Genomic DNA, 13,400 nt, shown 5'->3' with positions numbered 1-13,400 from the left:
TTTATTGACAGACACCTTATATATTAAGTCCAATTTCATTTCAACAAGATGAATTCTAATCCATTTAGCTTCTCCTGACCATGAAGGCAGTTAGAAAACTGGCCATAGTAAAATTACTCTTAAAATACCTTTTAAATTTTGAGTAGCAGAAAATTTTAGGTTCAAAATTGCAGCAACTGACATATGAAGACTTAAAAACTACATATGACTTAACTGACATATGTAAATAGTCAATCCATATCTAATAAAAGTATATAAGCAATAAATGTTTTCACATTGATGCATGGGGAGCTTATATTGTAATGTCTAAAATTATTACAAAAGTTACTAAAGTAAATCCACAAATTATCCTGCAAATTGCGAAATAGAATTTTGCTTTCCAATTAAGAAGGAAAGGACTAAAAACTTTATGTAGAAAAAAGATGATTTTGGACTTTAAAAAATCATTACTTTCATGTCAACAGAGTTTGGAACATCTTATAGAATATTCTTTGTTACATTTCCTAGGTACTGTCCTTATCAATTTTAAAGGACAAAGGCAGCCTTTTCCAACTTCTTATAAATCATTTTTTAATTTTAAGGAGAACCAATTTTTTATTTTTATGGAGGAATCTTTAAAGAGCCATCTCCATCCATCCTGGAAGTAAGCCAGAATGTGAATTTGATACTGATTTGTATAATAGCTGAAAGAAAGAAAAGACACAATACCACCTTGCTATCTCGTCAGCAGGTATCTTCACAGAAGTTCTTGCATTTGAACTAGTTATTGACAGTTATAGAATCATCATAAAAATGTTTAAATAACAAGAAGAGATTAAAGTTTTCTTTTTCTTGAAGGATACTAAAAAGCAAGTTATAAAGCCTGATTTTAATAAAATGAAATTAAAAAGGAAAAAGTATCTTTGGGACCTTAGTCCTCCAAACAAACTGAAAATGCACTCTCCTTTCAAATATATTCTTATTTGCCTCTTTCCTGTACAAATCAAGGCTTCAACAATGTATAATTTACATAAAAGAAAATAGAGAATATATCAATGGATAGGATATTAAAATGTCAGGAAATACTAGTTATTATTTCCCATATATTTTCTTTCAAAACTTCTCATGTTAAAAAATTGACATTATAATTACGTGAATTTTCCTTTAAGTGAATTATTTTCTATGCTAATCAAGCTAAGCTATAAAATATGGATTGCTGGTTCAGTAGTTGAGGTCTAAGATTAAAACAGTGGTCCCTCTTTGGACTCAAGGTTATAAAGTCCTTTTCTTAGCTATGAATTCAGTATCTCTGGCACACTCTGCGCTGATATTACAGAAAAATAAAGGAGTAAGCAAAAGGAAATATAAATGTCACTCTACTAGGTAGTCTCTTTAGGGAGCAAAGGTCAATTTTCTATCATGCATGTGAGGTAACTGTTTCTGCCTTTGTTCCCCACACCCACCCCTATGCCTGGAATGTACCCTTTTGCCCATGGAATTCCTATACATCCATTCCCTAGATGCTACCTGCCGCCCCATGAAGTTTTCCTGAACACACCCACCTACACACCTCCATCAGAAACAAGTCTTCCTCTTTGGACTTTGCACACAGTGCTTTCTTCGTGCTTTTCAATTGCCCTTAAATAGTGAGTGAGTGAGTGAGTGAGTGAGTGAGTGAGTGAGTGTGTGTGTGTGTGTGAGAGAGAGAGTGAGTGTGTGAGTGGGGGGGGGGGAGAGATTCCTCCCACAGACTAGAAGCTTTACACTCTGAAGGTGCTAATAAGTGTTTAGTAAATTAGAACAATGAATAACTTCATTTCTTAAAGTAGTATCTCTGCTTCTAACATAGTTTAGTCAAGTAAGCAATGCCTAATTTTCAAAACAAGTTAAAAACTTCATGGATTTCAGTATAGTTTGGGATATTTCCAATCTTAACTTTGAGATTTTTCTCTCTTCTAAAATGATTTGGCTGATTCTTGTGGTTAAAAGTTTATTGTACTAAACCCAAACAAATGAACCATTTATGGCACAGAGCTTAAAAAAGAAAATCAGAACATAAATTAAGATCATACCATTGGATCCTCCAGTAGTTTTGGACTGATTCTGGAAAGTTTTAGATCGGGTTCCATACTGCCCTGGGAATTGGCCAATTGGAGATGGTAACTCATTCCATGTACCACTAGGGGAAGGGTGGAGGCTCTGTGAGACCTCAGTGGAAGAATTCAAATGTTGGCCCCAGACTAAGTCTAAATCCTGGGGTTCTTCCTTCAGTTTTTCTCCCTCTTTGCCAACACGCTGATAGATTCTTCCAGTGCTGTCATTCAATAATCTTCTCATCCCTGTAATTTGTTTTTTAATTTCCATGCTTTCATCTCCTAATGAAAACAGAGTCAGAGTTATCACTACAAATTAGCAAAAAGAACTCCCTCCATCTCCTCCTACCCACACATGAAATTACTGATTTCTAATTCTAGTTTTCAGTGATATAAATAATACATAAAATAAAACTACTAATTCTATCCTGGCTATATTAGAAAAAGACTGAGTTTTCTCATGGTAAAGGGTTTCTTGAATTTGCTTTATCTCATCAATATTTTCCAAGTCCTTTGCAGTAAGAAAGTACTTTGTTTTCTGCTAAGTAAGCATAAGGCATAAGACTAAGCAGAGGGCAAGGCCATAAAGATAAAGCTTTCTGATCACTCCATTGCCACTTTTTTACTTTCTAATGCTGGTTAGATCCCTTTACTACTTTATATTTTCTACACAGACAATAGTGACCTCCCCACCTCTCCAACCAAGTCCCATTTCCCAGCAAATTTTTGGAGAAAGAGTTTATAATCATTAGCAAGTAAGTTTTTGTGGGGATGAGAATTGCATTGTTGCTAATATTTGATAAAAATGCATGGATAAATGATTCTTCTGCTAATAAATATAATGTGTTCTAGCACCACACTTTATTGTCAAGTATCTTACCAATCTATATTTTCCTGTAAATCACAGACAGAGCCAAAAAGGACCAATCAGTTAACTGGTGATGAAACTGAGGCTCAAAAAGATCTGATCATCACACTGGTAGAAAATGGTAGAGCTAGGCTTTAAGCTTAGATGCTCTGATTCCATGGGGTTACAAAGAATAAGACACAATTGAACAACTGAACAACAGCTCAGGCTCCAGATCAATTACTCTTTTCACTCTATCACACTGGCAGGGACTATGCCATATTCTGTATCTTCTCCCAATATTTAACAAAGGGAACTATACAGAGTAGACTGTAATTAATAAATATTGTTTATTGAATGATGAATAAAAATAGAAATAATAAAGGCACTGGGATTCATTTAAAAAATGGATTCGTCCTTAAGAAACCTCAAGGCCACTGACTTTCTTCTCTTCTCTCCACTTGGTATGGGGGCTTTAGTTCCTCAACTTTTTGGTTTGTCCATAATAAGGACAATGATGGCTCTCTAAAGACAGCATCCCAGTCGCTCAAGTGGATATTGCATATAATTCAGGCATGAGGTAATGAAAACCTAAAGTAGGGTGGTGGAAGTGTCTGAGAAGAGACAGGGGTATATTTGAGAGATACTGCAAAGGTGAAATCAATAGAGTGAGAGATACAGTGAAGCAGTAGGATAGAAAACCAGGAGAGAGTGGTATCCCAAAAATCTAGAAAAAAAGAAAGTACCAAGGAGGAGAAAATAATCAATAGTGTTAAAGGCTGCAGAGAGGTCAAGGAGAATGAGGATCTAGAAAAGGCTTTGAATTTAGCAACTAGGGCATCACTGGTAACTTTTGAGAGAGCAGTTTTGGTGGAATAATAAGGTCAGAAGGCAGACTGTAAAGAGTTAAAAAGAGAGTGAGAGAAGAGAAAGTAGAGGCACCTATTGTTAACAATGTTTTTGAGTTTGAGCACAAAGGGCAGAAGAATTATAGGAAATATGGTGATGGAAAGATTAGCAAGTGTTTTTTTCCTAGGATAGGAAAAATATGAGCATCTTTGCAGGCAGTGAGAAATAGGCCAAGAGGGAGAAAATGAAAATAAGAAAGATATGGGGACAAAAAGGGGGCAATCTATTAGAGGAAATGTGAGGGAGGAGTAAGGCTACTTCACTATGTGGGACAGATGAAGAAGATAATGGTGGGAGGTACCTGAGGGACTGAAGAGGAAGAGGAAAAAGAAGGAAATTCATGACAAATGGCATCATTTTGTTTCCTGAAAATGAGGAAAGATTCTCAACTGAGAGATTATAGAAAGCTGTGCCACATGAGGTTAGAAGAGGAATGAAAAGTCTTAGAAGAGATGCTCTGAAGAGTGCAACATTGAGTAGATAAGGGAGGTAAAGTAGGATTGCCTTGCAGTAGTGAGGACTCACTTGAAATTATTTAACATAAATTTGTCATGAATCTAATCAAAGAGTTGTGTGATTTTTCTCCACCATCATTTAGCAACAACTGTGTAGGAGTGATGATGGTGAATGGTGGGAGTGATCCAAGAGTAAGGCTTGGATGGGTATTATATAACCAGCGATATGATAAAAGGGTGAAGAATTCAAGAGAGGAGGATCTAGTTGAACTGGTTCACCAGAGTCAAGATGAGGAAAAAAGGATAGGATGTCTAACACAAAGAAGAAAACCTGAATTGGGCATCAATTAAGTAAATATAAAATATGAGGTAATGAAAGGGAAAGCAGAGAGAGAGAGAGGTAAAAAGACAAGAGATTATGGTTGTGTGAAGGAATTTCATAATTCTTAAACTTGGTAAAACTAGAGGTTGTGCTTTCCCAACACTTAGGTACCTGATCCATGCAAATGTCTAAAGTACAGCTTTCTCTTCAGCCTCATCTGGCCCTCCACACAAATTTAAGCAGTGATTTGAGGCTTACTCTTTTTCAGTTATATTGCAACTGGCAAGGAATTAAGAACTTCTCTCAAGCATCTCCTTACCTAAATCAACTTTGCCAAGAGAAACTCTGTACTCAAAGGACTTTTTAATTGTGGTATTAGTCTACTATACATTCCCTATAGACAATTACTAAACACTATTTGAGGTTATTGTGAAGCACCATGCAATTATAAAGTATTTTCAAGAAATAATGACATCATTAGGGAATGCTAACCCCTATTGGGAACTATTTAACTGAACCATATTTGGAGTAAGAGTACTTAGTCTATAGAGGCTCAGCTTGCTACCTGCTACTTGTATCACTCTGGACAAATAACTTTCTGAGCACCAATTTCCTTATCTACAAAGTAGAGAGAAAATTCTTTCACTATCTACATGCATAGAGAACTGAACTAGGGAAGTTAAGACAATCTGAGCTTGAATCCTGCCTCAGTCACTTATCAGGTGTGTGACCTTGGGAAAGTCATTTAAATTTTTCATAGCCTCAGCCTCCCCAAGTATAAAACATGTATAACAATGGTGCCTATTTCAAAAGGTTTTAATAATAATAAATTGATAATAAAAATGAAAATTATTATATATGTACATATATGTGGTCTATATTAGATACTTACATATATATTTATATATACAATCTCATTTGAATCATATATAATTGCAAATATTAAGCTGCTATATAAATGCTATATAAATAAGCTACCATTATTTTTACATAGTATATTTAATATGTGGCTATATGCAATTGAGAGAGAATTCCATCAACATCCAATTTAATGACTTTAAAATAAAAACAAAATGCAAAATTTTAAAATAAAATCCTAGCAAGAATAATATGCTAATATATCACAAAGATCATATACCATGACCAGGTGGGATTTATACCAGGAATTCAGAGCTAGTTCAATATTAGGAAAACTATCAGCATAATGAACCATATCAATCATGAAAGCTACAAAAAGCCATATGATTATCTCTATAGATGAAGAAAAAGCTTTTGACAAAATACAACACTCAGTTCTATTAAAAACACTAGAAATCATAGGAATAAACGGAGCTTTCCTTAAAATGTTAAGTACTATCTATCTAAAACCGTCAGCAAGTACTCTAACAGGAATAAGCTAGAAACCTCCTTAATAAAATTAGGTATGAAGTAAGAATGCCCATTATCACCACCATTATTCAATACTGTACTAGAAATCTAAGCAATAGCAATAAGAGAAGAAAAAGAAATCTGAAGGAATCAGAATAGGCGATAAGCCAATGAGGAAAACAAACTATCCTTTGTTGCAGATCAACTAAAAACTAATTTAAATAATTAACAATTCCAGCAGAGTTGCAGGATATAAAATAAGCCCACATAAATCATTAGCATTTCCAAATTACCAACAATGTCCATCAGCAAGAGATAGAAAGAAAAATTCCATTGAAAATAATTGTAGACAACATAAAATACTTGGGAAATCTATTAACAAAGACAAGAGCTATCTGGACACAATTACAAAATGCTTTTTTATACAAATGAAATCAGATCTAAACAAATGGAGAAATATTCATTGCTCATAGATAGGCTGAGCCAATATAATAAGAGATAATTCTACCTAAATTAATTCACTTATTCAGTGCCATATTAATCAAACTTCCAAAAAATTATTTATAGAGCTAGAAAAAATAACAAAAGACATCTAGAAGAACAAATGGTTAAGAATATCAAGGGAATCACTGTAAAAAAATATGAGGAAGGCATTCTGGCAGTACCATATCTCAAAATATATTACAAAGTAGTAATCATCAAAATAATCTGGAATCTGCTAAGAAATAGAGTGGTGGATCAAGCAGAAGTAAATTACCATAGTAATTTAGTGTTTGATAAGCCTGAAGAACAAGATTTTGGGCCAAGAACTTATAATGTGACAAAATTGCTGGGAAAAATGAAAAGGAGTTTGCCAGAACTGCCAGAAACTAGATATATTATAGACCAACTTCTCATATTCTATCATTGGAGATATAATTTAGATGTAAAGGGTGTTATCATAATTAAATTAAAAGCACATGGAATAGTTTACCTGACATCTATGAATAAAGGAAGAATTTATAACTGAACAGGTATAAAATGAATAATTTTGATTACATTAAATTAATAAGTTCTTGCACTAATAAAACCAATGCAGCCAAGATGAAAAGGAAAGCAGAAAACTGAGGGAAAGTTTTTACATGAAGTTTCTCTGATAAATGCTTCTTCCTCAAGTATATGAAGACTTGTGTCAAAGTTATAACAGCCATTCCCCAACTGATAAATGGTTAAAGAATATGAAGACAGTTTTCAGAAGAAGAAACCAAAGCTTACTATTGTCATGGAAAAATGCTCTAAATCACTACTGATTAGAGAAATGCAAATTAAGACAACTCAGAGACACTACTTCACACATATCAGATTGGCTACCATGATAGAAAAGGAAAATGACAAATGTTGGAGAGGATGTGGAAAAATTGGGATACTATTGTATTCTTGGAGTTGTGAATAGACCCAACCATTTTCGGGAGCCATTTGGAACCATATCCAAATGACTATAAAATTGTCCATACGTTTTGACCCAGAAATACCACTACTAGGTCTATATTCCAAAGAGATCAAAGAAAAAGAAAAGGGCCAATTTGTACAAAAATATTTATAGTAGCTCTTTTTTGTGGTAGCAGAGAATTACAACTTGAGGGGATGTCCATCAATTAGAGAATAGCTGAACAAGTTGTGGCACATAATTCTAATGGAACACTGCTGTGCTATAAGAAATGAAAGGCAAGATAATTTCAGAAAAATCTGGAAAGACTTACAAAAACTGATGCAAAATGAAGAGAACAGAATCAGGAAATCAGTGTACACAGTAATAGTAATAATATATGATGATCAACTGTGAAGGACTTGACCATTATCTGCAAAATAATGATCCAAGACAATCTAAAAAAATATATGATGGGGGCAGCTGGGTAGCTCAGTGGAGTGAGAGTCAGGCCTAGAGACAGGAGGTCCTAGGTTCAAACCCGGCCTCAGCCACTTCCCAGCTGTGTGACCCTGGGCAGGTCACTTGACCCCCACTGCCCACCCTTACCACTCTTCCACCTATGAGACAATACACCAAAGTACAAGGGTTAAAAAAAAAATATATATATATATATATGATGGAAACTGCTATCCACTTTGACAAAAAGAACTAATGGAGTCTCCAATGCAGAATGAAGCATACCTTTTTAAACTTTATTTTTCTTTTGCACATGGCTAACATGGAAATGTTTTGCATACCTGCACATGTATAATTTATATCCAATTGTTTGCTATATCAGGAAGGGGGTAGAGAGGGACTAGAATGAATTTAGAACTCAAAATCTTAAAAAAAAAAGTTTAAATTGTTCTTACAAGTAATTTGAAGAAATAAAATATAAAAATTTTCACCAAAAATAAAATAAAATAAAGACAAGACAATTTTGGAGAGGGAGGCACTAACAACAATAGAGATGAAGAAAGGCTTTTTATACTTAGTCTTGAGCTTAACTTTAAAGGAAACTAAAAGATTTTAATAGGTGAAAGTAAAGAAGGAATGCATTCTCAGAAATGGGAGATATAAGAATAGAAGGACACACACCTGCACAATCGCAAGGTCCACTGATATCTCTCAGCACTGAGAAGTCACTCTGTCCATTCTCTAGTTCCAGGAACTAGGAAGGCATTTCAGATTTATCCCTTAGGCTTCTATCCCTCCACCTTCAGGAACAATAGAAGTCATGAATTAGAGAAATTCCTGAGATGGCCTACAAAGAATGACAACCATTTCCCATTCCCAACCCCATATTAGTAATCCAAATGAGGTTATCATAAAACTGAAGTCCCCAAATTGCCCCTCTACATAAACACCAAAAGAAAAGGTGCTTGAACCTCAGTGTACCACTGAAAAAGTTGCCAATAGTAAAAGGAATTCTAAAAGAAAGTATGATTCTAGACCTATGTCTGGATAAAAAGCTTAAGGATTCTTGAGAATTCCAAGAATCAACTGATATTAGGAAAAGTCTTGAAAACTACAGATTGAAGCCTTTTGTCCAAGAAGGTTATCATTTTTCTTTTAAAGATTTTTACATAGGACACCAGGAAAGTGGGCAGTCATGGGTCTAGAAAAGCTGCCTAAGAGAAAATAAGAGTAGTTAAGATTTGGTATTTTTCAGGAACAAACCTCATTACACATAAACAGATAGACTCACAAAAATACATGAACATCTTACAACTAGTGATTGTTATCATTTGGTCATTTCAGTCATGTTCAACACTTTGTGACTCCATTTACAGTTTTTTAGTAAGTATCTGAGGCTAGATTTGAACTCCTTAAGATGAGTCTTCCTGACTCCAGGCTCTGCACTCTATTCAATGATAATAGTGATACTTCTGGTACTACAACTAATAATCACAGGCTTTGTAATTTAAATTTTCATATTTTTATATCACCCCCCATGAGGTTGGAAGCTCCCAGAAACAATATAAGTTCTTAAATGTTTTTGTATAACAGACTCCCTTAATAATCTGTTGAAGTCTGTGTGCTCCTTTTCAGAATAATGTTTACAAACAAAGAAAATTAAAATACATAGGAAATACAAAGGAAGCCCATTATATACTTTTTTTAAAGTTCATGGATAGGAAAGAAGCCAGAAAAATAAGTTTGAGTTTGATTTTGCTATTAACTAGATGTGAGACATTGGGTAAATCATCTAATCCCTGAGCTCTGGATTCCTTTTCTTTTTTTTTAATAAAAAAAAATATTTATTTTGAACTTAATCACCAAAATCCACAATATTGCCCTAAAGTACATTTGTATATAATAGCAGAATATAAAAAGGGGATTTTAAGTAAAAGCATGAATTTCCATTTCATACTGCTTGCTGTTTTATTATATAAGTTCTACACAGTACTTTCAAAGCTGTCCTGCTTATCTGTGCTTCCTTGGAATTTTTTTCCTGTTCTCTTCCATATAAATTAACAAATGTTACAATAGCCCTGCTTTTGGACATTATTATTGCTATTTCCATCTCCTTGCCCCACATAAAAGCTGAAAGAAATTAGGGGGACAGCAAAATCTTATAATAAATAATAAGAGTTAAGCAAAGAGAATCAACAAAGATCGGGGCAGCTGGGTAGCTCAGTGGATTAAGAGTCAGGCCCAGAAGGGAGGTCCTAGGTTCAAATCTGGCCTCAGATACTTCCCAGCTGTGTGACCCTGGGCAAGTCACTTGACCCCCATTGCCCACCCTTACCACTCTTCCACCTATAAGCCAATACACAGAAGTTAAGGGTTTAAAAAAAAAAAAAAGAAAAAGAAAGAGAATCAACACCAATCATTTTTTAAAATGTATGACTGCTTACATTTATATCCATAATAGATATTTGTGAAGTTTAATGTTATACAGGCTCCTGGAAAACATGAACTAACTTAAATTAGGCTTCAAGCAGGTGTTGACCCTTGAAGGACCATGAGAAATAGGTATGTACCAAATGATTACATAATAGAAGATCCTATTTATGTTACCAGACTATGACTATAGGAACAAAGGGGCAAAGACTAATAGTCACCAGTATCAAATGCAGTATAGTTAAGAGAATGAGGAGTGTAGCCCAAAGTATCTTTCAATTAAGGTTTCACTGATGATCTCTGAGCAAGTGGTTTCATTACTGTTAAGGAAAATAACCACACAGCAAGTATGAATAAGAAAGCTTGGGCAGAAAGTATGGTTAATATTTTTAAAAGTTTGGCTATGAAAAAGAAGGATAAGAAAAGATGATAATGTGAGGTAAAAAGGAAAATCTATTTAGATGAGAGATGGAATGTAGTTTATGAATAGAGAGGACAATTTAGTAGAGTGTGGGAGAAGAATGATCAATGATTAATGACACTAGAAAAATAGATTAGGTCCAGGTTGTGATAAGCTTTAAAAACTAAAGAGAAATGTTTCTATTTTATACTAGACCAGTGGATTGACTGAGTAGAGAGGTAGCATGGTCAGGTTTGTGAATAAGGAGTTCACTTTGGCAGTTATGTGTTTGATGGATTAGAATAGTGAGAGATTTGGGGTTGTTGCAATAATATAGTAGAAAAGTGACAAAGGCTTTATCTAAGGGGGTAGCTATAGAAGTGGTAAAGAGGTTAAAGAAGTGAGAAGCTGTGAAAGCTAAAACAGTAAGAATTGACAACAGATTGGATATATGTGGTTCAGGAGAGTAACAGATAGAGGAAAATGCCAAGATTTCCAACCTGAGAGAATGGAAGGCTGATGGTGCCCTTCAACAGAAATAGTGAAGTTTGGCAGAGGGAAGAATTTGTGAGGGAAGGATAATAATTCAGTTTTGGACATGGTGAGTTTGAGATATCCAGGAAATGCAGCTAGAAATTTTCAAGAGTAACTGATGAAGCTGGACTGATGGAGGGCACAGCTCAGGGTTAAATATGTATATGTGGGAGTCATCTGCAAAGAAAATAAAGATTCAATCAATGGGAGCTGATGAGGGAATATGGAAAGAGAGAAAAGAAGAGGGCCTTGGACATAATCTTGTGGTATATTAACAGTAAAGAGGTGAAATGTAGATGATTAGCCAGCCATGGAGACAAAAGAGGGGTCAGAAGTGAAGAACAAGAAAAAAATGCTGTCATGAAAAAGAAGAGTGGTCAATAGTGTTAAATGTAACAGATAAGTTGAAAAAATGAAGACTGAGAAAAGACCATCAGATTTAGCAAAGTAAGAGATCTTTGGAAATGGAGAGCTGTTTCGAGTTGAGTGATGGTATTAGAAAATAGACTATAAAGGGTTATGGAGCAGGAGGAAGAAAAGAAGTGGAAGCAGCAAGTATTGACAACTTTTACCAAGAAGTCTGACTGAGAGAGGAAGAAATGACATATTGTAAGAAAATAATTTAAAGGAATGGATAGTCTCTTGCAGAATACCTAAGGATGATGGAAACTTAGGCATACTTGAAAGCAACAGAGAAGGAACCAAAAGACCGTGATGGAAGGAAGGTTCTAAATAGAAAGCTGGTTGAGACTAAAATTTGTTAGAAAAGATGCCAAAACCTGGGACCAAATATACATATTTGAAAGGGCTGGCTTTAGCAAGAAGTGTCACCTACCTTTCAGAGAATGGGCAAAAAGTTAAAAAAAAAGAGTTGGAGAATAAGTCAAGGAGTTCTGAGATGAAGGGAAAGGGAAGAGGGAGTTCAAGTCAAAAGGCCCCAGTTTTCTGAGTAAAGTAATAAGCAAGGTCCTCAACCAAGAGAAGGAATCAGAGAGGTCGAAGTGATGGAGCCTTGGGGACCGAAGAGAATGTATGGAGTAGTTCCTACAGAGTAGTGAAAAGAGGAACCAATAATGGGGACACAAAAGGCTTTTAAAGGAAAGAAGCATCATTAAGTACCTATTAAGTAGTAAGCACTTTGCCAAAAGTGCTTTACAAATATTATCTTATTTTATCCTTATAATCTTGGGAAGGTAGATACTAATACTATCACTATTTACCAGTTGAGGAAACTGAGGCAGACAGAAGTTAAGTGACTTGCCCAGGGTCACTTGAACTAAGTTTTTCCTGAAATCGTGAATCACATAACTAGTAAGTCTGAGGCTGAATTTTAATTCAGGACTTATGGATTTCAGATACAATGTTCTATCCTGCACCACCTCAGTACTTCCCAACAAGAGCCCAGCTGAGATTGGAAAATACATCTAAAATTGAATATCAAAAGTTCCAAGTTGGGTGGAGGCAACAAAGACACTAAAGGCTCATACAGTAGATTCCAATCAACCCTTCAAGGTTTATTATACATTAGTCTTCTTCATATCCATTATGATCCAGGCAAAATGACCTTCTTCTTATTCCTCAAACATCTCCTTTCTACTTCTCTATGTGTACAGGTTGTTTCACAGGTCTAGAATACATCTGCTCCTCATCTGCACATCTTAAAATCACTAGCTTCCTTCAAAGCTCAACTCAAATACCACCTCCTACTTTTCCTAATGCTCCCAAATGCTAGTACTGATTCCAAAAAATTATCTTTATTTAATTTACATATGCTTATATGGTTATACACCTTATCTCCTCTGATAGAATGCCAACTTCTTGAAAATAGGGACTGTTTCATTTTTGTCTTTGTGTCCCCAATTCCAAGCAGAATGCCTGGAACATAGCAGACTTTCAAAAAATGCTTGATGGTGACTGAGAAAAGGGGGTGTGAACCAAATTCAAAAGTCACTGAAAAGGATTTGGGAGTGTTATTGATGTTAACAAATAAAAATGACAAAGAGAAAAGCATTCATTAGTGATAAAAATTGTTAATGTGATTAGTGGAACTGATTTGGTACACAAGATAGAAAAAATATGTTCAATAAGCCCAAGGAGTTCAACTACAAGGGAAAGAACTCACTATCTAACACAAACTTCTGGGGAAACTAGAGAGCAGTCTGGCAAAATTTAGGATTAGATGCACATTTCATACCATAA

General features: G+C 34.9%; 1 protein-coding gene across 4 annotated transcripts in view; it reads right to left on the bottom strand.

The window, feature by feature from the left end:
- The window catches only part of BEND7 (BEN domain containing 7), a 126,998-nt gene that overhangs the window by 91,955 nt on the left and 21,643 nt on the right, over positions 1 to 13,400 (bottom strand). For 3 of the 4 annotated variants that reach the window (XM_044677243.1, XM_044677244.1, XM_044677245.1), the window contains exon 3: positions 2,052 to 2,354. In XM_044677243.1, coding sequence (XP_044533178.1) covers positions 2,052 to 2,354 — 303 coding nt within the window. Of the gene's footprint in view, positions 1 to 2,051; positions 2,355 to 8,518; positions 8,542 to 13,400 lie in introns of those variants that run through there. The other variant, XM_044677246.1, reaches the window with a different exon arrangement.

This window comes from Gracilinanus agilis, chromosome 5 (genome assembly GCF_016433145.1).
Source record: "Gracilinanus agilis isolate LMUSP501 chromosome 5, AgileGrace, whole genome shotgun sequence".
NCBI lineage: Eukaryota > Metazoa > Chordata > Mammalia > Didelphimorphia > Didelphidae > Gracilinanus > Gracilinanus agilis.
The sequence above is the reverse complement of the archived record's forward strand: the minus strand, read 5'-3'. Positions and strand labels throughout refer to the sequence as shown.